This window comes from Notechis scutatus, chromosome 4, assembly GCF_049901735.1.
Source record: "Notechis scutatus isolate UNSWTSFEM ecotype Mainland chromosome 4, rNotScu1.2, whole genome shotgun sequence".
NCBI classification, from domain to species: Eukaryota; Metazoa; Chordata; class Lepidosauria; order Squamata; family Elapidae; genus Notechis; species Notechis scutatus.
This window is the reverse complement of record NC_142012.1, coordinates 126,565,400-126,590,245: the sequence shown is the minus strand read 5'-3', so window position 1 is coordinate 126,590,245 and position 24,846 is coordinate 126,565,400. Positions and strand designations below refer to the sequence as shown.

The window sequence follows — 24,846 nt, the reverse complement described above, 5'->3', positions numbered from 1 at the left end:
AGGAGGAAAATGCCATCTAAGGAATATCTCAAAACTAGGTGATGATATCTGAGCATGTTGGGTTATTAGAGGAATCTCAGCTGTGCTGTTAGACATTATTGCTATGTGACTGGCACATACTTCACCCATCACATACAAGGTTCATAGGATAGGCAACTATATATTCCACAGCTATGCAAAACTTATTTCTCCAAGGTCACAGCACTGAAGATGTTACCTCAGGGGGATTTTTAAAAAAGTCTGCAAATGAATGAAAACTATGTCCAGAAAACTCCTACAATCCAATATGTAAACCTGAGATACATTTATTCCCTGCCATTGTGAGACTGAACATGTTTAATATACTTACTAAGCATACAGACAGATCACTATTTTAAGGTATAATCCAATACGTGAATTGGTAGACAGTATGCTGCATAAATTGCCTTGCCCTTATTACCACCAATCTCTATTCTGCCTCAATAATGAGCCAATGTTAATGTGCAACATAATCTGGGACCATGTTACATGAAAGCATGTCATTATGTCAGTTTTCTTGATTTGGACACATGTGTTGGCTTAGACTGGCTGTGCTGACCAAAGTCTGGCATTTGTAAAGAAACATATCTGGGGCAGACTGTGGAAGATGCTGCATTACATTATAACCACATGCTGCTATTTTCTTCTCAGAACAGAATTTTATTCAAATAGCACCTTTGGATTTTGGAGGGAAATAACAATTTTCAGCAACTTTTTCCAAAAATAGTAAAAATACACAATGACACAAACAAATAGAGAGGAAAAATCATTTCCATGCACTGTGGTGTTCTCATCAGGACTGGAGCACTGTGTAATTGTTCTTCCCCCTTTTTTTTCCTTTTTCTTAAAGAGTCAAATATATGTTTTTAATACAAAATTAAACATGTGCTACTTATATAGATTCAAGAAGCCACCTTTAAATATGGAACATACAGAAGGCATTGTTTCTTTTTCTTATCCAAAGATATATTTATGATTTATTATTTATTATGTAAGAACCATGATGGTACAGTGGTTAGAATGCAGCATTGCAGGCTAACTCACTGCTCAATCCAGGATTCAAGCCTGAGTGGCTCACGGTTGTCTCAGCCTTCCATCCTCCCAAGATCAATAAAATGAGAACCCAGATTATTGGAGGCAATATGCTGACTTTGTAAACCACTTAGAGAGGGCTGTAAAGCAATGTGAAGTGGTATATAAGTCTAAGTCCTGTTGCTATTAAATTTGTTTGTCACCATGAGGTGATTCTGGGCAGTTTACAATGTTAAAAAGAATAAAACAATACAAAAACATGTACATGATAAGGATAATGTAAGAGGCGTGTATAAGCGCACTAATGTACCTACCGTCCCTGTCCTAATTGACTCTTTTTATTCATATCCATTTCTTGTATTAATAATCATGTTCATTCTTATATCTGTTATCTAAGTACATATTTGACAAATAAATAAATAAAAATAAATAAAACTATAAAAAATATACTTCTTTTTCTTAACTTTGCTGAATTCAGTAACTTTTCAAAAGCCATAATCAAAACAAAGATGTACAAAGTTACTAAGCAATATACCATTCTCAGGCGCACATACAGAGAAAGAATGTATATCATTAAAATTATAAAGTCTCTTCATCAAAGAAAATACTAAATGATTAAGTGGTGATTGTTTTGTTTGTGTTTCCTTTTGCTAAAGGTCAACAGGGAACATTTCTCTTCCAGGACTATTATTTGTCTTAATAATTTTGATTTGTATGTTACGTCTATAACTCTTCGGCTCTGTGAAATTGGAATTAAATCTAGAAATCCAGATCATGTGCCTATATACAGGAAAGCAGATAAGCTGTGTTAAATCACCATAAGTTCCCTCCTTTCTATGCCTCCTTTCAGCTTCCTTTCACACGTCCACATTCCCATGGCAACACAAACTACAGGTCTTTCCTTCTGTCCACCTCGCATGTTCATTGCTTAAAGGATGGCCTGCACTGATTTCTGTATTAAAAGGAAGAAACGAAATTTGTCCTTGAACTTGTTTCAGCATAGCTACTCTGTTGACCAAAAATAACTGGCTTTTCACAGGGAATGAAGTAATATGATGTGTATAACAAGCAGGTTTTATTATTTATTCACACAAAGAATGATCAACAGTCAGAATTTTTATTCCAAAATTTTACTGATTAAACTACTTATATATTTGGAAGTGTAGAAGAATAGTTGACAAATGGATACATTTGTGTTCAGATGCAAAGGTCTTTTTAGACAAAAGAGCCATTGTGGTAGTTGAGCAGGATAAACCTCCTGTAATCACATTATATTGACAAATGGATCAGAGTGTTTTCTTTCGTTCTCGTAAAAAAAATATTTACAAACTTAAAAAAAACACAGAAACATAGAAGGAAAAAAATAGAAAAAAGAAAAAGATTACAAAAGGAAGAAAAAGAAAGGTATTGACTTCCACTCTCTGCAATAGTTATAAACATATTGTCCATCAGTCTTAATAAGAAAAGTTCCAGTTCCATTTGAATGTTAATTTTTAAAACTCTGTACATCATCATATGTATTTGTGTCCAGTATCTGTTTGCTTTTTCACAAGTCTGCATATATGATAAAAAGTCCCTTCACGTTTTTCACATCGCCAACAGTGATTAATAGTACCTTGAACATTTTCTCTGGTATCCTATATCAATGGTACACCATTCAAAAAAAGTTTTCTTTTAAACTGTAAGACAATGTGAATTATTGTCTTTTAAGCATTTTGTCTCCCATTGATTCATTTCAGTATTATAACCATCATTTTTGCCCATTTTACCATACATTATTTGCTCTTCCTCCATTTGAAATCATGGTTCTGACAGTTCTCAATGCATTTCTTAAAACCAATTTTTTGTCAAATTGTTTTTGAGAATGTATTGTTTTATTGCAAAACAGTGATCAATTTTTCACAAATATGTGGAAAATTGGAGATGGGAAATGCTAGCAATTTAATATCTTGCGTATTTGTCTATGATGCATGTGCGTTTGTACTGGAACAGATCCGAAAGAATGGGGATGGGGGGGGCAAAAGAAGAATTCAGTTATTGGAGAGCTTGAAATTAGTTCTCCACATACAACAGCTCGTTTAGTGACCATTCAAAGTTACAAAAGCACTGAAAAAAGTAACTTATGACCTTTATTCACACTTACAACTCTTGCAGCATCCCTGTGGTCACGTGATCAAAATCCGGATGCTTGGCAACTGCCTCATATTTATGATGGTTGCAGTGTCCTGGGAACATGTGATCACCTTTTGCGACCTTCTGACAAGCAAAGTCAATGGACTTGTCAAGGGCTACCTGTATATCAAGCAACCAGTGATTGGCTAAAACTGTAAGCACAGACTGGGCATTCAGCTCCCTGAGTTCTGTGCTCCCAAACATCCAGATATCTCTGTGTTTACAGTGACTTCCACAGTAATCCACAAGGATATCAATATAACGTGGTGAAATTAAACCGGTACCACCTTTATGTACTTGCATCCTGGCATCTGGTTCAAATACATAAGATGTGGCATTTGCATGATGATATTGTGATACACATTTCATAATTTGCCCGCTTTCTCTCCAGCAGATGAATATGCATGTTCATAGCATTTGAAAAACTATCTGGATTAGCCTTTAACTGGATTAAGAAGGGGTAGGAGATGGAAAAGGTGATCATTTGGGAGACCCTAGTTTCTAATTAAGCTGAGTTGCAAGGGATTTCTTTCACATTATACCCATAAGAAGAAAGGAAAATTAGCAACAACACAGTAATTTCACTACATTGTGTAAAGATAGAGTATTTCAGGTGTTTATTGAATTGTGGAAATGATAACATACACAGTTATGTCAGCACAATGGTGTTTAGATTACTTTAGAAGACAGCTGGAACAACTAATGATGAATTTAAGCTGCCTGTGGTGATTTGGAGATGACTGCTTCATGAGGACATAACTGGGTGTCTTTGTGCCAGATAGCTGGATGTGAAAATAAGTTCCATGACTCATTTAACTGTAGTACATCTCACTAGTCTATTGATCTGCATTGTGATTTGTAGGGAAAGTGGTGGTTATTAAAAGCTAGCAAATTAGCACCTTTTTTTTTTTTTTTTGCAGAAAGGTGGCTGCTTCTTCTATCAAAAATTGTACATTAAATAGTGCTGAGATCAGTTGTCACAGAAATGCTAAAAGATAACTCGGTTAAAAGCAGCTTTTTCCTTAGCAGGCTTCCCTATACATGATGCTGTCCAGATGGGTTGGATAACAATCCTACCATACAATTATACATATACGGAGAGTCAGTTTAGGGGAAACGGCTGAATAAAAATAATAATCTATTTGTATGTTGCCTTGGTATAATTTGAGTATATACTGTATTTTAAAATGAGATTATCTAATTTAACACTGTTTGAGTTAACTGTCTATACTGATCAGGATCTATGCAATTTAATGTATATTGAGCATGCTTTTCTTATTTTACAAGGCGAAATCAGAATTACATGAGTATTCTTCGCTTTATGTCTGTGGGAGACAAGAATTTGAGTCCATTTGACATCACTCATCGTTTTACTCATTTCTTCTGGATGGGAGATCTGAACTACCGCTTAGAGTTATCCCCAACGGTTAGATGACCATTTTAATTCCCTGCTAATTGATTACACTTAGCATTATGTGAAGTTATTTTAAAGTGTTCAGAATATTTATAGTTTTATCACTTGCATTTTTTTGGTAATCCTTACTATATAGCTGATCTGCAAATTAAGCTTCTATTAACTTCTCAGATATTGCAAATAAAAATCTGAGACTAAGAAAGTTCATAGCCGAAATAAGATTTAAACCAGAACTTTCCTTGCTCGCATATGTACTCTTACGAATCATATGGAAATGTACACTTGTAGTTGCAAACATTGTCACTAAGTTATTCCTACAGTATCTTGTTTTTCCCATAAAAACTTTTTGTGCTAAATAAAAACATCTCTGCATAGTAGTTAGGGTACATCTGTTTTGGTTTTCAGCAGAAGTTAAATTTGCACTATATTAATTGGCAGTCTCTTTTATTTAAAAAAAATGACTATTGAAGTTTAAAAAGTGATAAAATACACAATATTAAAAATGTTTGAAAAAGATAAAGAAAAAGAATGAAAAGTGTAAAAAGAAAGGAATATATATATAAATTATGATGCCTTGTGATTTCATGTTCTACATTTTCAAGTGTAAAAACAGCAAAAAGTTCCTTAGTACATGAACCCAGATGTTATCCAGCCTCTGTTTGGGCATATTCAATGAAGAAGTGTACACTACCTTCTTACAGGGCATTCACTTCAAAGGATATACTGTATATACACATACATGGACTATCCTATCAATTCAGTATGCCCAAGTTGCTGCTGCTGCTGTTGTTATCATTATTATTAATATTAAATTGTGCATGTTGCCTGATTCCTAGTTACTTGGCTGGTTTATAATTTATTTAAAACATTTAGAAACAAGGAAACAACAAAAGCAAAAAGAATAAAGATGATAGAAATTACATAAATAGATAGAATGAATGAAAAAGGAGGGCCTTTAATCACCCCTCACCCAAGGTGAGTTGAAAACATAAGAGCACAAATGTTGACTTCACCCACAACTGTGCAACTGATTTGTTCCATAGACAAAAAAAAAGTTTCAATCCATCCTCCTTTGTTGGGATTTTGAGCAGTTAATATAAACAGGACAGATTGCTCAGAAGGAAAGTCACTGAAAAATGTTGATTTGTTGAGCTGCTTACACCATCCATGTCAAAAAGAATTTGTATTGTGTTGTTGTTTCCATTAATGCCATAGCCATCCCTGCCCCTAAATCATACAGAATTTCTGAGCACCAAACCTTCCCAGATGTTATAGTAGAGTTTATTCTGATTTAGCAATGGTGTGGATTCTGTCCTATAAATTATATGTTCAGGTTTTAGCTATAAGCAGATCCAGAGGACTTCAGCAGAAATCACAGACGCAATGCTTTGAAACAGTTTTGTTTTGTTTAAAAAACTTTCTCTTCATTCTGTTCTAATGTCTTCTTAGCATTAAATTGGTTTAGTGCCTTCAGAGGAAAGAAATAAAGGCAACATTTCCTCATGATATTAAATAGCACTCAAACATTTTCAGAATTCAAGCGTTAAGAGTTAATCTTGTATAAAATTTTGTTTGACTCTGAACACATTTTTGTACTTAGATTAATTATATATAATTGAGCATTTATTAAACTAAACATGTAATAAATATGGCTTTATCATTAATTATAACACTTTCCCTCTTCTCAGGAAGCAGAAAATATCATTCAAAAAATCAAACAGCAGCATTATACAGAACTGCTTAATTTTGACCAGCTCCTCATTGAAAAGAAAGATCAGAAGGTGTTTCTGCAGTTAGGTAAGATTGTTACTTGGTTCACTAAGCCTACAGTCAAATATCCTGAAAAATTAGTTGATAAGAGAGAGAAAATTGAAGGACTAATTGATCCATTGTTGTCAAAGTAATTACTTGATATAAAAATACCATCCTGTAATGTAACTTACCACATCCTGTAACCTTCCACAGACTGATTTAAGATTAATATAAAGCCAGTTTCCCTTCTGAACCAAGTTAGATGAATCATTGCAGAAATGTAAACCAGATCATGCTTTATGTGATATATGAACCCAACATTTCTATCTCTCTCATTCTCTCTCCTCTTTATGTAATGGCATAAAGAAAATTGTTCCATGTGGTGAGAAACTGCACACAAATAACTAAACATGTGCTAAAAACTGCTATAGGAGACGATTAGAATGATTTGCATGAGGTTGCTGTAGTGATTTTTGATACTGAATTAAAACAATAATCAGCCATCTGTCTGTTTCAGAGGAGGAAGAAATAACATTTGCCCCAACCTATCGCTTTGAAAGAAATACCCGGGAGAATTATGTCTACACCAAGCAGAAAGCCACAGGGGTATGCCATAACTTCTAGCACATTGTAGCATTTCAATTGATAATTGTTGCCAGCACCATTTTCTCTTTCGACAGACATTGCAGTGAAAAAAAATAAAATAAATGGCTTTTTGGCAACCGCCTGACAGACAGAGTGATAAGTTCTTGATTTTGAGTTGTCTTTTGTTTGCAGATGAAGTACAATTTGCCATCCTGGTGTGATCGAGTACTCTGGAAATCATATCCCTTGGTGCATGTGGTGTGCCAGTCTTATGGTGGGTAGATAACAGATTGAAAATAGCAGCAAAGCTGGCTTAAGCGGAAATGATTCAGAGCAGAATCTGTAGAATTGCTTTTCATTGCCAAGTTCTCAACAAGAGACATCCTATCTTTGATAAATGCTTTCTCCTTAAACTAAGATATGTGGGGGAAACAGAATGGGCTGTGAATAATTGTGAGAGAAATACACTTGCATACTTCCTTCCCCCACTGAAACTAAGTCAGAAAAGGTTTTCAGTTGCAGCAATTATTTCTAGGATATTCTATTTTCCTCAGTTAAAATTATGAAGTAGCTGATGTCTAATGTCCAAATGAAATTATATTTGAATCACAGTTAAGTGTGTGTGTGTGTGTGTGTGTGTGTGTGTGTGTGTGTGTGTGTGTGTAATTGTTTCTTTGGGAATTTTGGTTCCTGGTCAGATCTGAAATTAGAAAGTTTATACATTATTCCTCATCTGCTATTAACCACACACACACACACACACAAAATCGCAATTAAAACAGCAGAACTGTAACATGAAATGCTAACATAAAATTTAAAAAGTAGTACAAAGATGACAAATTAATTTAAGTCTAGTACTGAAAGAAAAAAGACAACTCTAGGAAGAAAATGTCAAAGAACATATGCTGTACCTTTGATTCTTTTCAGCAAGTGGGAGAATCCTAGGAAGGACAATACATGGGAGGATTCATATTATTATTTTTCAGGTAACCTAGTCCCAGTTGCTGGGGGATATGTCATGAGAGTTGTGTGCTGGTTATTGAGTTCTTTCCTCTTTCTTCCACTTGAATATAGAAGCCTTGTTCTGTTAAGGATCAGTTAGGCCAAGTAATTATCATATTCTTTCCTCCCTTAGAAAGTTAAAAATACAGACCCTTAACTGTCTTTCCTATCATAGGATGCACAACTGACATTATGACAAGTGATCATAGTCCTGTTTTTGCTACATTTGAAGTTGCTGTCACATCTCAGTTTGTTTCTAAGAATGGTGAGCATTTTTTTCTTTTCTAAGTAAAAATGCAAATCTTTACACCATTGTTTTTATATCTTTAACAATTTCACAGAATGCTGTTATTCCATCTTTAACATATGCCCTCTTTTTCCCAGATGATAAGTACACAGGCTCTCTGGGACAGATTGAATTTCTCCATTGCAGTGCTGTCCTCAAGACAAAGTCACAGACTAAATTCTACATTGAATTTTACTCCAGCTGCCTAGAAAGTAAGTGATGTTTCTCATGTTGTTGTTATGTTATTTATAAATTGCATTGGAGAGATTAATGGGAGAAATAAGGCTGTTCTAGACGATATCCCATTCACTGTTTTACCGAATATTTATATTAAGTATGAAATAATAAGCTATATAAAAGCTTCTCAGTGTATCTTGTTTATATTATCATTTTAAAGCCAAGAATCTTTGTTGCAGAATCTCTGGTCTTTATTATTGTTTTTAGACAATATATTCTTATTTGTTTTCACATAAAATTCTATAAGAATACTTTTATTTTTTTACAAGCACTTTTAGACCCAAATGCTTAAGTACTTTACTCCAAAAGGATATTATAAAGATTTAATATAAACATCTGAACATGTGATGTACAAGCATACAGAGAGAGAGAGAGAGAGAGAGAGAGAGAGAGAGAGAGAGAGAGAGAGAAAGACCTTATACAGTTTCTATTAGAAATAAATTATGATTCATGTGGAACTTTTCCCAGGGCAAGGTACAAACCTTAGCTACATATTATATAAATGCAAAAAGTTGACCCTAGTCACAGATCCCTGGCTTTTGAGTGTATTTGTGACCTATTTTAGCCTACTTTTCTTCCATATTAGGTGAACCTTCTAAAAGCCCTTTCCTATTCATACGTTGACCAAACCTTTGTGTTCACCAGTTTCCAGTTTTTAACATGCCCTGGAACATCTGCAGACCTGTTGTGAGAGTTACACATAAGAAGTCATGTGTTTTGGCCTGAGTTTTTAGGAAAAAAACATTCATTTTAAATGGTTACTATTTGATAATTGTTTATAAATAATATCACATATATTTACTCACAAAAATCATTGTTTATAAGTATCTTTTATGCCTTTGAAATCCAAATTAAATGGCAGAAGCTTAATGCTATCATAAATTTGCAGCCTAACAGTAATTGTGACCTTGCAAGATGAAGAATTAAGATGTACACACAAGATCAAATTATTGCTCTGCAATGATTTTGTAAACATAAATATACATTTGTGCTTAAGGTTATATTTCTGGATTCCTAATTCTGAGCTCTTTGTATATGAAACAATATATATCCAGTATAGGTTATTTATGTTGCGCTTTGTCAAAGGGCCAAACTGCATTAGGGGATGGGGGATGTTATCCCGTTTCTATTATTTATATGTCATATAGTTCTGTTAACCACGTTCCACACAAAAAAAGGCTGTACAGAGATTTGCATATATTTCTATGGAAACCATGTGTTAAGGATCTTAAATTAGAATTTCAACTGTGCTATCTTGAGTGGCGTAGGAAGACCTGTCATATTTTCCCTCTCTTCTCATCCATGCAAGTTCAGAGCTTCCTAATGATTTTTTAACCGGAATAAAATATTAAGAAAATCAATAAGTTCATGTGCAAATGCACTTTGTAAACACTCATCTAGGATTATAAGCTGAAAGTTACAAGTTCTTTCCATTCTTTCCAGAAATAGGAATAATTATCAGTTTCCCTTTGCTGCCAAATTTTGTTTGTTATGTGTGGTTTTTTTTAAAGTTTTGCAAATGTCTGTGGTATTGCTTGTGCTTTTTCAGCTGGCAACTAATTTTCTTTTCTAATACTTTTACAGGCTTTGTAAAGAGCCAAGAGGGAGAAAATGAGGAAGGAAACGAAGGGGAACTGGTGGTAAAATTTGTCGAAGCCCTTCCTAAGGTCACTTGATAGATTTTGTCAGTTACTTTAAAAATGATTTCTGGTATGCTCTACACCTCTGTCCCATTCCCAGCCCATCTTAAAGTCATTCTGGCTTTTCTGACAAGTTTTCCCTCTTATCCTGACACCAAAATGACACAATTTTTGCCATGAATACAATCTGCATGATTCACTGATCAAATAATCGCTGGTGTAGATAGGGACTGAAATCTGTTCAGTTCTCATTGGCAATGTTAGGTGCTGTAACTACTGTATATTACTCTCCAGAGTAATTTTGGCTTGGACTGAAGATGAGGCCAGATGCTTGGGTACTGCAGAGGCATCTGCCCTTCAGTACTTGAACAGGATTTTTCATAATGATTGTCAAATGGTACTTCTTTGAAGAACACTTCATTTTTTCAGCATAGGCTTACCAGCTACACAGAAAATGAATTTAAACTGGGAAAGAGAGCTGGATTCAGCATGATGCTCTTTTCATGACTTTTTGTGCAATATATCATAGTTAATGTCCTTTTAGTGATAGTGGGACATCATTTTAACCATTCCATTCTGTCTTTGGTCACATGCTAATGTCCTACCATCATGATGGATGACTATTATAACACTTAGACCAATCACAATTCAATGTTTCAGATTTGCCAGTTTGAACCTCTTTAAATACTTTAGATCAGAATTGCTATCGCTTGAGACTGTATCTGGACATTAGTTTGGGAAGAAGTAAAATAAGGGTACATAAAGCTTTTTTGGAGTCTTGCTTCAAATCCTCAGATTAAATGAACACATGGGTGAATAACTTGCTTAAAAGAACATGTTGAAATGAAATTCAAGCTGGTGTCTTCAAGAGGATTTCCAGTTAAGCACTGCCAAGCAAATCTAAGAAGTCTAGTTAACTTCCTTTGTGTTACATTCCAGATTCCAACATTAAAATTTGGAAGAAGCCTGAGGAGTTTCTTCTCCTTCAGTTCAACAAGGAGTTATAAATGATGGACACCCATCATCTCAGGCTCTTTTAGCTGTGACATTGAACTAACTCAACACACTATACTTTTAAATTCCCAGAATTCAGTAGTTCTTTTATTTTAGGTGAACTGTATAAAGTAAATGCAACTGACTAAATTTGGAGAAATATATCCCTGCAGGTATAGGATCCAAGATTAGTTGTCAAGTATATATGTCCTTCTGCCAGTATAATTTATGATGCACTAGCATAAAATAAGACAAAACATCAAGAGCAAAGGTAAATATTTGACCAGGAAAAAAAAAAAAACCTTGGTAATCCAGAATTTACCTCAATTTATGTACAATGCATGTAAGAGAGCAACTTAAGTGTAGACATTCATAGAAATAGATACCATACTGTTTAATAGTATTATATTTCATAAATATATTTCTTCCTCTAGTTTTACTGAATTCTTGAATTTTCTTTGCAGCTAACTCCAATTATTTCAGACCCCGAATATCTGCTGGACCAACACATTTTGATTTGTATTAAATCTTCAGACAGTGATGAATCCTATGGTAAGATTTAAACAAGCGTATGTTAATATTCCATATGATTTCAGACAGGTCCAGTATCTTCTTAAAAACCTCAACTGATGAAGCACCTACAACTTGCTGAAGGCAAGCTAATCCACTGATTCCCTTGATTAGTTTCCATTTATTGTTTCTTGTCTTGTCTTCTGGTTCTTTGGAAAATAAATTGAGGTTATTTGTGGTAGCCCCTCAAATACTGGAATACCCCTAGTCCTTCTTTTCACTTCTGTTATCAACCTAGCCCATTGCTAACCTATTGCTATCTAGACTACAGTTTCTGAACATGTCTTTAATATCAGGCAAGAACAGTAGGTAAGATAAGCAATTTAGGGAGCAATATGGAGTCTCTCTACTTCTGACCAAAATTTAGTCCCAGTATCTATCTATCTTCTAACATTGGTCAGCAAAATACCTCTGGGAATTAATCACAACCATCATTACTCCATATGCTTCTATGTGCTTTGCACATTGTTTTGCATTCAGTGTAATTCTATGCAAGTCTACTTTTCAAGCCTTAAGGAAGAATGTATATGATTGCAGATATATTCCTGATTAGTTATGTGTGATCAAAAACAAAAAAACAATTGCCCCTTATTATCTGATAGAAATCAAGTCCCTTACTGTTCTCTAGGTGAAGGCTGCATTGCCCTTCGAAGTGGAGCTGCAGAATCTCAAGTCCCTATTCAAACTGTACTAACACACCATGGAGAAAAGACAGGGATCTTCCAAGGTCAATTCAAGCTACAGACATCCCAAGGGAAACAGAGAGAAAAATTATATGGTAAGCCAGTACTCCAATCCAAGAAAGGCAATTAAGTCTGTAAGAACTGTTTTTGTTTTTCTAGTAGCTAAACCCAGCCAAAAATTATTATGTGAAAGAGAAGGTTATAAGAATTGTTTCATAAACTAGTATTGTTCCATTCCAGACTCCCTCTATGGTGCTGGGCAACCGACCTGGGCTTGTTTAACACATCTGCCTAGTTCAAGACATGAACTTGGCTACACCAGAAAACTAAGCTGTCACCTGCAATTTATGGGGCAAGACCCATGAATGTTTGTGAAAGATTGTGATCATGTAATATGGGTCAAGGAAAAGACGTCTAGCAAGCTGGTGGAGGGGGAAAAATGTGTTAGTCATTTTAAACTCCATAAAAAACAAACTTTTTAAAGTGTGGCCATGACATCAGGAATATGTCAGTAGGTCAACTTGTGTATACACAAGTTCAACCTGGGCCTAATCCAGTAGTTTTAAATCGTTCATGGATATTAATTTCATCAGCTATCCCAACATTTATTCCAATAAAAGGGCTTGTTTCCCCAGCAGGAAATTCTTAGAAATAATCTGTGTAGAGCTTAGGGTATGGATGAAGCTTGTCATAGTGGTGATATCAGAGTTGTATACTCATTCCATAAAGACTGATAAATAGCAAATATGGAAAAGGAAAGAATTAGAATGATCATGTCATTAAACATGTCATTAAAATAAGCATTTTTAGCAATAAAAACATTTCTCATTATCAAAACAGTGACCTTGGACACATAGAAATGTACATAATCTAGTTTTAGCCTTCCTTTCCTGCTTCGAAACCAATGAGAGAAAGGAAGCCCTTTGCCTAGCTATCTGTAATATAGATATGTAATATGTTTTAATTGTGTCACAATGGACAGAAAACAATTTGAATACATAGAAAAATGTTAAATAAAGTTTGAATGATAGAATACTTTATATGGATATATAGTTGAAGTTTAGGTATGGAAACAGCAATATATGATGGAAATAATATATGTATAAAAATAAATAGAATGGACAGTAAACAAGTCAACACTGAGCAGGAAGGAAGAGAACTTCTATAATATCTCCATGATTGTTCAGTGGATTCTGGATAAATACACAAGCCATGCTTGCTTGTGGTGAGGGGTTAAAGATATATAGTACTGGTTAAAGATGAGAAAATATCATACTTTTAATGCAAATTATACTATGTTGTTAACTGAAATCCTTAATGATTGATTTGTATTGAATGTTTGTATTCTAATAGGAATAAGTATCTGAATGAATCAAAGGTTAAAGTAATTGCAATTAATAGAGAACACACAGTGCATGACATCAAGTTGCACTTATAGGGCAAAAAGAGAGAGGAACTAGATGAATTTGTGCAGCTTAGTAAAATGTTTACAAAAAATTTAGATGCTAAAGTAGAAATTTTTTAAAACATGTGAACAGTGGCGGAAAGCTAGTGGCAGTAGATAGTATCTTGCAATGAAAGAAGTGAAAATGGCTGTGTATAAGAGCATATTCCTTTGTGAGTGGTGTGGGGACCTAGTGGTGAAGACCCTTGTCTCCCACTCAGAAGGTTGAGAATTCAATCCTAGGTAGCAGCAGATATTTCTCTCTCAGGACACAAAGAGAAAAGATCTGCTTCAAACTCCATGTAGGCCTCAGGAAGAACATTCAACCAATAAACATTCAATTACATTCAGTCACCCCAAGTCTATCCCGCATTAATAGATTATAGGGTCGTAAAAAAAAAAAAACCATGTTTCTTCCAACATTGTGACATAGATGATGGGTATTTTACAAAGAAACATACAGGTATATTGAATGCAGTCAAAATATATCAGTTGAATATGTGTGTAGTAAAACAAGATGAAATAAAAAATATGAACAGATGATGAATGAATGTGGATTGAATACAAAAGTGAAATAGCCAATATGAAAGAACTGAGGTGTTTTGCCATATAAGAAGAATGAAACAAGTATCGTGAAAGAAAAGTAAATGTATCAAGAAAGATCTTGAATGGAGTTGATGAGATCCTCAAAAAAAGAGGTGAAAGTTTAAAGAACAAAAATGCAATACATGAATTGGTATGCAGATGTGGTAGAAGCAAGTATGGTTTGCAAAGATAGAAAAAATATAGAAAGCATAGTGATTGGAATGGATATAAACTAAAGTTAGTTAGATTTCCATTTATTTTTTTATCTCCTCTTTTAATTTCATTTGCTCATTACTTACTCTTTTTCCGAACTGTGTGTATTGCATACCCAGATATGGAATGGCCTATGAGCTACTCATGTTCTGTCTGAGGTGAACAAGAAGTTACACAGTTGGCAGTGATTGGCATCTGATTTCAAATCACTTTCTTGCTTACCACTTTCTCAGGCAGAAGATGGGCCTTCTCAGAGTGTAGTAGTAGTTTTATTTGACTGATAGTATCCCAGATGTACTTTTCTTATTTTCACTGTACAGGTCAGCCACAATAGTTATTTGGACCTTAAGTTAAATATATACTTCATGAATACTTTAAGTTATTTAGTGACGATTATAGCACTATAAAGGTATAAAGAAGCACAATATTTCATTTGGATCTATTTGCCTTCAGATTTTGTGAAAATTGAACGAGATGAAACTGCTGGACAAAAGTCAATCAGAGGCTTGAGCTGTACAGACCATGCCAAAGAATGGGAACAAATCAACAAGTAGGTTGAAGACAACTAATTGTCTATCTGCAAACATGACTGATACACTACAACTGTATTGCACTATAGAATGCAGTTGCATTACAGACTGCACTATAGTCTAATATTATTCAAAATATATTTGACATTCTTTATTATATTTTTATTATCTGCCAGGTAAGAATCCATGGAACCAACTTTCCTAGTTCTTTACTTTCCTATATTATACTATAGATGTAGTGTGTAATGCGATATAGACATAGTGCAATATAGGGAAGTAAAGAATTGGACATGGCAGATAATAAAAATATAATGAAATATGTCAAATATTTTTTCTAAGAAAACTCAAGGTTATGACTGTAGAAAGAGTGAGATACTAATATTTGGAAAAATATTATACCCAATATAATATTTTAGTATGTTTTAATGTTATCCATGGCATACCAATAATCTAGGATCATTTTGATTGTTGATATAGATAGTACAACACTGTTTTTTTCATATTGATCCCATAACATGAATCATCTTTAATCACAGAGTTTTTGTAACTGATATACCCCATATCTCTCTGACCTCAATTCAATGTTCATCTTCCCAGGTTTTAGCAGTTGTTTGTCTCTCAGCTGTCAACAAGAATAGTAGTATTTCTTTACATAATATGTTTTCATTCTCACCTCATTTAACAGTAATTATAAGATTGAACATAATTTTTGTTCTGTAATCATGATGTATTTCTTAAAGACATAATACCATAGCCATCTATTTACTTTACATTCTCACCAGAAATGATAGAATTTGTCAGAATATCTCAAACATATGGGGTTGATTGCCTTGAAAATATAGTCATAGCATTTAGCTATGAGTTTGAACAGAATTCTCTTTCATTTTAAATGAAAGTAGTTTTTTAAATTTCCAAACAGCATCCCATTCTCCTTCTCCTTTTAAATCTTTTTCTATGTTTATCTAGTGCCACTCAATCCAGTTTTCAAGAATAGTATTTGAATGGGTTAAAATGTTGCAAAATGCTGGATCCATGTTCAGATTCACTCCCATCTAGGAAGTTCAATGGGTAATTTTGCCTTGAGTTCCTAGAGGAAATGCAAGATATTAATATGACTATACTAATAAATAAAGACTGAACATATATTTAGATATACTGTACTTGAGCCCATTCTTGTAAGATGTGAAGGTTGTAAGACTACTAATTGTTTAATTGTTCACTGATGTTTAAAAACTGTGATATGAAAATATTCTCCTTCAGAAAATTTCAAAATTCTCTAACCTGTATTTTCCCTGAAAGGGTTACTATTTCTAACAGGAGATCCACTCATCTGGTAGCCAAAGAAGCAGCCGCCATTGCTCGGTTTCGTGGAACTGCAGTAACTCTTGAAGACACTTGCAGAGATGATATTGGGCGGTAAGTACAGAACTTCACCTTTGAGAAAGTCTCATGGTAAATTTATACTTCTTCTCACATGATTGGATTCTTCATTTTTGTTATCTTAATCATGAAATTTCTGTTTGAGGCATAATACCTCAAAGGAAGGAAGGCTTAGTTCTCCTCTTTCCAGGTATAATCCTATAATGCACAATAACATGTTCTAAAAGATGCTTCTCTTACTTCTTCAAGCAAAAATGCAAGGAAATGTTTTCCTTGATAGGTTGGAAGTATTTGCTGTATGACCAATAACCTGAGGACTGTGGAAAAAATGAGGGGTTTTGCTTCACTATTGAAGACAGAATAGTATTTTTAAGAAATAAACTTGAAAGCTGTATTGAACTACTTGTGAACACTTATAGTAAGACTTGATTTTTGATTATTGACTTTATTTTTTCTTTTGGTGACTTCAGTTTTAGAATTTACAGTTGGCCTGGCCTTAATTAGCTGGCACTATAACATTTTACATATTCAATATGTGTTAGTTTTAACAGGAAGGTCAGTAGTTATCCAATTTGCTTTCAAATGGCTTCTATCATTACCAATCAAAAACATTTGCCTCCTGAATAGATTTTTTTTATAGTAAGAAAAACATTGGGAAAAAAGTGGGAAAATACAGGATGATTAAAAATAGAAGATATTGTAATCTGGATTCTTGGAATAATTCTATGAGTTAGGCAGGACAATTATACAATACAGGACCCATCTGAAAGCACGTATATCAGTTCTTATTCCATTAAAAAAAACTACAGAGTATAAAAATAAATGGTTATTTTAAAATGGAAGAAAATTAATTGAACAGATAGTATAATATTTGAATAAGGCATAATCTTGCTCCTAATTTTCATCTGATCCACTTTGTGACTGAACTGTCAGCAATCAAATTTAGTATGAATTTATTTTGCTCTTCAAGTGAAGAAATTGTATACAAGTAGTCTTTGATTTAGGACCACAATTGAAGCCCAAAATTTCCATTGCTAAGCAAAACAGTTAAGTGAGTTTTGCCCCTTTTTACAACCTTTCTTGCCCCAGTTGTTAAGTAGATCACTGCTGTTAAGTTAATAACAAGTTTGTTAAGGGAATCAGGCTTCCCCATTGACTTTGCTTGTCAGAAGATTGCAAAAGGTGATCACAGGACCTGGGACACTGCAACACTCATACATGCAAGCTGCCAAATTTTGATCACATGACTGTGGGGAGCTGCAATGATTGTTACCTATGTCATAAGTCACTTTTTTTCATTGTCATTGTAACTTTAAATGGTCACTAAATGAATAGTTGTGAGTGGAGGACTACCTATAGAACTTGAAGTCTGAAGACCATTTGTGGCTTCCAAAAACCTCAGGTGCACCTTCATATATAACTATCAATACATTCTAGAGATAACTTTCAGTAGGACAGAAAATGAAATGAGAAAAACAGGGCTGGAAATATTTACATTATTTAATGTTAATTAAAAGTAGTTGTACATGAAATGAGGTCATTTTGTTTTTGCCTCAGCCAGTACATTTTGGAGTACAGTCCCCAGAATGTCTTCAAGTACAAATAGCAGGTACGGGTTTTCGGCCAGGAAAAAGTGAATATCCCTAATGTATATCCCAATATACACAATATACTACACTATACAATATGTGGGCCAGGGATGGGATTCTACCAGTTCACACCTATTCGCTAGAACCAGTTAACATTCTAAGCAGTTCGGAGATCCGGTTTTTAAAAGAAATTACTGGCCTAATCCTGTAAGGAAGGAAACATTCTGGTGTTGCCTACAGAAACTGCCTCTCCATTAACCCTTATTATATTCTTGGCAGGACTAGACTTCCTGTCTCAGGAACGTCTCTGGAGTTTTTTTTCCCCTCCTTTGCTGGTACTTTGCTTGTGTGGAGTGACCATTCAAAGTTACAATGGCACTGAAAAAAGTGACTTATGACCATTTTTCACACTTAACGACTGATGCAGCATCTCCACAGTCATGAGAGGCCAGGCAAGGAGATGCATGCCTCGATGTGAGTGATATTGATTGGCCACACCCAGCCAATAACATGACCACCAAGCCATGTCCACCTAGTCACATGACCACCAAGCCATGCCCACCACCTAAGCCACGCCCACAGAACCGGTTGTTAAAAATTTGAATCCCTCCCCTGATGTGGGCACAATATAATACAACTGGCCAGAGAAGCACAATAAAGCTTAAAAAAACTGAAGAAAGCTGATAACAATGACCCTTCATTATTTTTCACTTTTATAAGATTTGAAGTAGTTTAAATCAAGAAGAATGTTCCACTTAGAACAATACTCCTTCTTTAACTAGAAACTGCTGTTTCTCCACCTCCTTCTTTAAGTACAAATGATGTTTCGGTCTGACATCATTTAGGAAAGGATAATGTTTATTATCAAAACAACAACATCACCAACAATTATAGGTAGTGCTTAGCTGGCTGCCTATCTGCCTGTCCATCTGCCTATCCATCTATCTCATTTAATATTCCATTAAAACCATAAAAAAACAATAGCTAAAATATTGCCCAATGATTCTCAGCTAAATTCTAAATATCCCTTCAGAAGATAAAGACATCTTCCTGGATGCTAAAAATGAAAGAGGCCAAATGCGGGGCTATTTTCTGGTTCAAAGCCCTTTTACAGAGGTAACACACTAAGCAGATTTTTTCCTATTGTCTGCCCAGAATGTGCAGACTCATGTTGGGAAGTTTCTAATGTAATTTTAGCCCCACTTCATTATGTACGATATCTTTACAGTCAATAACCACTACTTTGAATTGAGTCTGGTGGTCCACTAGTAATCAGTGCACCCACAAAATAGTATTATTTTGCAATAGCAGGTTTTATCCACTAGCAGCCTATCTTCTACTTTGTATGCCAATTCTAGCTTCCATATTGTCTTCAAAGAGAGGTATGTGATAAAGTTGCTATTTCCAGGTATTAAGACTGCAACTTGTATACCAGCCAAAGCTAGGCAGGGGCTGCAAGTGCAGGAGGGTCACCTAATCATAGATATGCTCCTCCTATAGTAACTGATATTTTGAAAAGCCTTGATGTTTATGAGCAAACATCATTTTCATCTTGCTGGATTACAAAGGTTTCATATAGATATCTCCCAAAGGTTTTATATAGATGTTAAAAGTATGGGAGAGACAAATGACCCCTATACTGGAGCAGTCATGGGCTTGATCACTGACTGGAAGCACCACCAAAGACAGCAGAATCATTGCAAAGCTGGGCCTCCAAAACAATACCACAGTAGATGAGTGTCAGAGGTTTCTGGAGTGTATTATCCAGTTCAGATTCTGATGGTCATCTCCTTTTGTGACCATTGCTCTTCTGTCCCGTGTCTGGGCCTGAGAACTTAATCAAATAATCCTGTTATAGAATGCTTATGTTGAGACCCACAGAGATGACCTTAGAGAAATTATGCAGTGGCTGTAAAACATATTTTAAGCCTAGCAAAAAGAAGCACAAATTGACTTTGCCTTAACTCCTCTAAATGTCTCCAGAATAACTAGGCATTCTATCATAGTTATTCATTTCTCTCACTTAACTTTTTCCTCAGGAACACAGTGCCCTCAGAGATCAACAATGCCAGCTACTTATGGATGGCTGCTGCCTCTCAACCATTCACTGCAACAACACAGTTTAAGCAGATCCCTTCACCAGATCAACAACCTACCCTTTGGAATTACGATCCACAGCCCAAAGATAATACTCCAGTATTGGGATTAGAATCTCCTACTACACCTTCCACTCTGTCTCCTGGATCTCCAAGAGCTTCTTTTGCAACTAATCGAAAAGATCAACTGTAAGTTTTATATCACTTTGGTCTAAATTTAGACCACTGAGGTGGCCTAGATTTCCCATATTTTATTTGTCCTTTAGCAAACCATTCTATAGATCATATTATTTCTAGACTTTAGGCAACAGGATTATATAACAGGGCAACTATAGTCACTGCTATTTTATGAACTCCAGTATTTCTTTATTTCTGCTTAATCAATATTTTATTTTCATATGCATTCACCATCATTTTGAATCTTTCCTTGGCCAATTCCAGGCACTGTGCTGCCAAAGATGGAATCATGCCAAATCCATTTAAAACTCAAGGCAAATCAAATTATTTCTGAACATAGAACTGCTAAACCCATGTGCCTCTATTCCCTTTCCAACAATATAGAACAATAATAGAAAAATTAATTAATTAATATAACATTTTCAAAACATTCCCAAACTTTGTATAATGGTTACATAACCTTCCTTTTTCTCTTAATTTACTAACCTCGGCAGGTACAGTGAGGTGAGGAAAAGCATGGTAGAACCATTGTTGCAAGATGAAGCATATTCAAAACCAGAGATGATTGATAATCCTCTGTATGATTTCACAAAATCCAAGGACAAGCTTCTATTTAAGAGAGAACAGGAATTGTTTAAGGTCTCCCGAAAAGAACTCCCAACCATTCCTGATCAAAACTTTCCTTTCACCAAGCTACAAGAGACCGATGGCAACAAACCTTGCAAGCAACAATCCTCCCCACCTTTCATTGTCCCCACACACAGATTTCGTTCTTATACTTGTTCTAATCAACCTGAGGAAAACAGTACAGTAAAGGAAAAGATTCAAAACAAGCAGAAGCCTTGTTCCAATTTAGATCCTTCTCTGTCAACTTTCAAGAATCCCATTAAATTAACAAGGTCTGAAGTAGTGCAGAATAAACCACCTCTTCCATCTAAAAGCCAGGTGGTACTTGATATGCAGCACATCAAGGGCCGAGATTATCGAGAAAACTCAGAACTTCCATCTCAAAGGAAACACCAAAATGAGGATGGAACTGTTGGCAGAGCAATTGTGCCGGTAAGTTTAATATAGTGCATAGCATGTACATTTTGAAACAGGAAATAGTTCTTCAGAATTTCAGAAATGGGTTAGGTCCTTTATCAGCTCAATCTGTAAATAATAATGATTGAATATGAAAGCTTTTGCATACCAAGTATGTATGCAGTGACTGAACAACCAAGTTTATTTCAGGGTTGTTTTTATATAAAATGGAAGGCACAGAGGTGGTATTCAGCAGGTTCTGACCAGTTCTGGAGAACTGGTAGTGGAAATTTTGAGTAGTTTGGAGAACTGGCAAATACCACCTCTGCCTGGTCCTGCCCCCATCTATTCTCTGTTTCCTAAGTCCCAGCTGATCGGCTGGGTTTCTTTTGTTGTCCTGCACAGAAGAACGGAGCTGGAAAGTAGGTTAGTGGGGTGGGGAGGGAATGGGATTTTGCAGTAACCTTCCCCCAGGAATGGGGAGGGAATGGAGATTTTACAGTACCTTTCCCCTGCCATGCCCACCAAGACACACCCACCAAACCAAACCACACCACACCCACCAAACCATACCACGCCCACCAAGCCACACCCACAGAACTTCTGGTAAAAAAAATTGAATCCCACCACTGGGAAGGCAGATTAAGAAAGCCATAAATGGTACCATAGCTTTCGCCATAAATGGTACCATATACAACTATTCCAATAATAATTTGCTCGAATCCAATTAAGGAAAAAGTTGGCACAAATCTTCAAGGAGATAATTTGAAACAGTAGCAGTAGTAGACAATTTACTTTGGAATATTTTTGTTTCTTTTTTTAAACTAAGCAAATAGCACTCAGTTTTTTGTTGCTCAGCTAAACCAGGCAATCATAACACTTAATAATCTTTAAATATCTCTAATACATACTACTGCTTTTTGCAATATAGACCACAAATGTACTTTTTATTACACTTAAACAGATGTACAGACAAGTAGTCTTAAGTAGTCTTTGTTAATTGGGGAGAGTGTTATGGCTGAAATAAAAGCATCTCCCTGTGAACTGACAGAGATAAGGAAGTTAAATGTGTGTTGCCTGTTCTTGAGCAATGTAACTTTTCATTTATTATTCTGTCATAAGAATGGATATTATTCTTGTCTTTCTAGTGAAAAAAATGATCACTGATGAAAAACCCAGATGAATCCTGAAAAGAAATAGCATGAACATTTCTTATCAATACTCTTAATATCTTTTGACTTGGTTGGTAGACAAGCCATGTAGCTGAATGTTTAAACAAGAATAAATATTTCTTCCTCTCTCTTGTGGTAGTACACATTATGAAACATAAGGTAAAATTAATTAAGACCAAAACTGATTTTAAGAGACTGAGATGAATGAGTGCTACAAAGCTTAAAACTTTTGTCAATTCCTTCAAAGACAAGATAGTTATGAATAATTATGCGAATTGAAAATGATATGAGTTGGATATATTTGAAGCTATTATTCAGATTACTACTTTATATTACAGATTAAGACAAATATATTTTTAGATAATGGTCCAGTTTCCTAAATACTTGGTGGTTTATTGAGGGGAAATAAAAACCAAAAGTGTATAATTTCTGTCCATGCACAAAGTGCTAACTTGATTCGTTAAGTCAAGAGAACACAGTGAGTATGAATTTTCAGCAACTGTAACATTTCCTTTGGACCATAAATCTATCAATGATTGCCTTATTTTCCAGATAATTCCTTATTTTTTATTTATAATGTGAATGAAGAACAGTACACTTGAGAAACTGAAACGTTCCAGAAAAATTTAATTTTGTGTGTGTGTGTGTGTGTGTAGGTCTTGTAGTTTGCTTTATATAGTATACATATTCAATTCATATTGATTTCATTGTAGCATCACATTGGCAATTACTTGAGTCAAAATGTAATAAAAACAATCTCTCTTATCCTGGCTTATAAGCAGCTAGACATATTTGGGCTTAATTACAATTAGATTTTGATGGTGAGTCTAATGAATAATTTATTCTTCTTTTAAAATAAGTTTCCATTCTGTTAGAAAATGTGGTAGAATCTAGAATAGTTTCTAAATTAACTACTTGGCAATGTTTATTTTAAGGAATTTCAATAACTACGCATAGAATTATTTTTGTCTAGTGCACAACAGTAGCAATCTAGTCAATTTCAGCACGTTGTAATTATTCAGGATCATATTCCCTAATCTCTTCAAAGGAGGCTGAAATGTCATCATTTTTATGGAATCTTTTTAAATTAAATTGGAAATAGATCAGAGATTCAAAAACATCTTTGAAGTAGAAATTACTGATATTTCTGTCTTATGGAAAAAAGAATTGGAATATCGGGTCATGAAATACCAGTGCATGCAAGTCTTAAACTTTAGATTAAAATTAATTAATGAAAGAGTTTATTCCAAATATATTACCTCTTCAAGAAGGAATCAAAAGAATGGACTGTATCTCTGTTGGCAATATAATAAATACATTTGGCTGTGGCAAGATCTGGTTCATTTTTAGAGTAATAATATGTATTAGTAGATGGATTAGTAAATATTTCCAAGTTTAAACTAGTTTGAAATTAAAGATTCAGTATTATTGTGAATTATATTCAAAAATTGTGAAACCTGACCAATTTTGAGAAACATTGGTTATATCAAATGTGAGGAATATCCCAGAGATTAATACAGAGGTACAAGAAAAGTCCTATTATCAGGATATCACAGACTGGATTCAAGAAATATATCACATTTTAAAATATTATTTTTATATACTAATTAAGATACAATATGTTTCTCTGTTACAGATTTCATAATATTTTGCAAAAGTAGACACATTTCTATATGTAATTTGATATATTGTTATTAAATGAATATGTCATCTATTTAGGTGATTTTTATCAAATTGGTATATTAATTTGTTTCTTTTTTCTTTTATTTTAGTGTTATAACTTAATAACTAATTTGTTGGATTTGTGTACATTAATGTCTTCCTCTTAATTTGTTTTGTATGTATTTTAAACTGAATGACATAATTAAAAATTATTTCTAAATTGTACTATCTTATTGACCACAATGATTATTGCTTTTTATTTTTGTATCCATCTGAGACTTTGGGTAAAAAGCTTTGCAATAAAATTGTGCTATGAATAGTGTCTTTGATTTTCTGTGTGCTCCTTGCTAGTTTCAAAAAGGCAGTTATTCTTATCCAAAAGAAGCAAGTTATTATGATTGGCCACTGCAGATTGTTTAAGGTTATTAAATAATGTGTTAACATCCTCATCTCTGACTGCTACTGTTCAATAAATTTATATGAACTAAGTTCCATTTGCCTTCTATTGTCTGTCATGTTTCCTGACTCTAAGAAATTTGAAGGAGACATTTTATGCTGCTGAAGCTGAATGGAGCTATAAACAAAGTGTGT

The 24,846-nt window shown here is 34.4% G+C and overlaps 1 protein-coding gene across 1 annotated transcript in view; it reads left to right on the top strand.

Moving 5' to 3' along the window:
• INPP5D (inositol polyphosphate-5-phosphatase D) overlaps positions 1–24,565 on the top strand; it is a 79,419-nt gene extending 54,854 nt beyond the window's left edge. The window contains exons 15-28 of the mRNA XM_026684265.2: positions 4,510–4,648; positions 6,325–6,433; positions 6,906–6,994; positions 7,166–7,247; positions 8,151–8,240; positions 8,360–8,473; positions 10,083–10,165; positions 11,596–11,683; positions 12,330–12,479; positions 15,080–15,176; positions 16,456–16,572; positions 20,165–20,410; positions 20,893–21,457; positions 22,570–24,565. Of these exons, the coding sequence (XP_026540050.2) occupies positions 4,510–4,648; positions 6,325–6,433; positions 6,906–6,994; positions 7,166–7,247; positions 8,151–8,240; positions 8,360–8,473; positions 10,083–10,165; positions 11,596–11,683; positions 12,330–12,479; positions 15,080–15,176; positions 16,456–16,572; positions 20,165–20,410; positions 20,893–21,457; positions 22,570–22,572 (1,972 nt within the window). The 3' untranslated portion in view covers positions 22,573–24,565. The remainder of the gene's footprint in view (positions 1–4,509; positions 4,649–6,324; positions 6,434–6,905; positions 6,995–7,165; positions 7,248–8,150; positions 8,241–8,359; positions 8,474–10,082; positions 10,166–11,595; positions 11,684–12,329; positions 12,480–15,079; positions 15,177–16,455; positions 16,573–20,164; positions 20,411–20,892; positions 21,458–22,569) is intronic.
• The last annotated feature ends 281 nt before the right edge of the window (positions 24,566–24,846 follow it).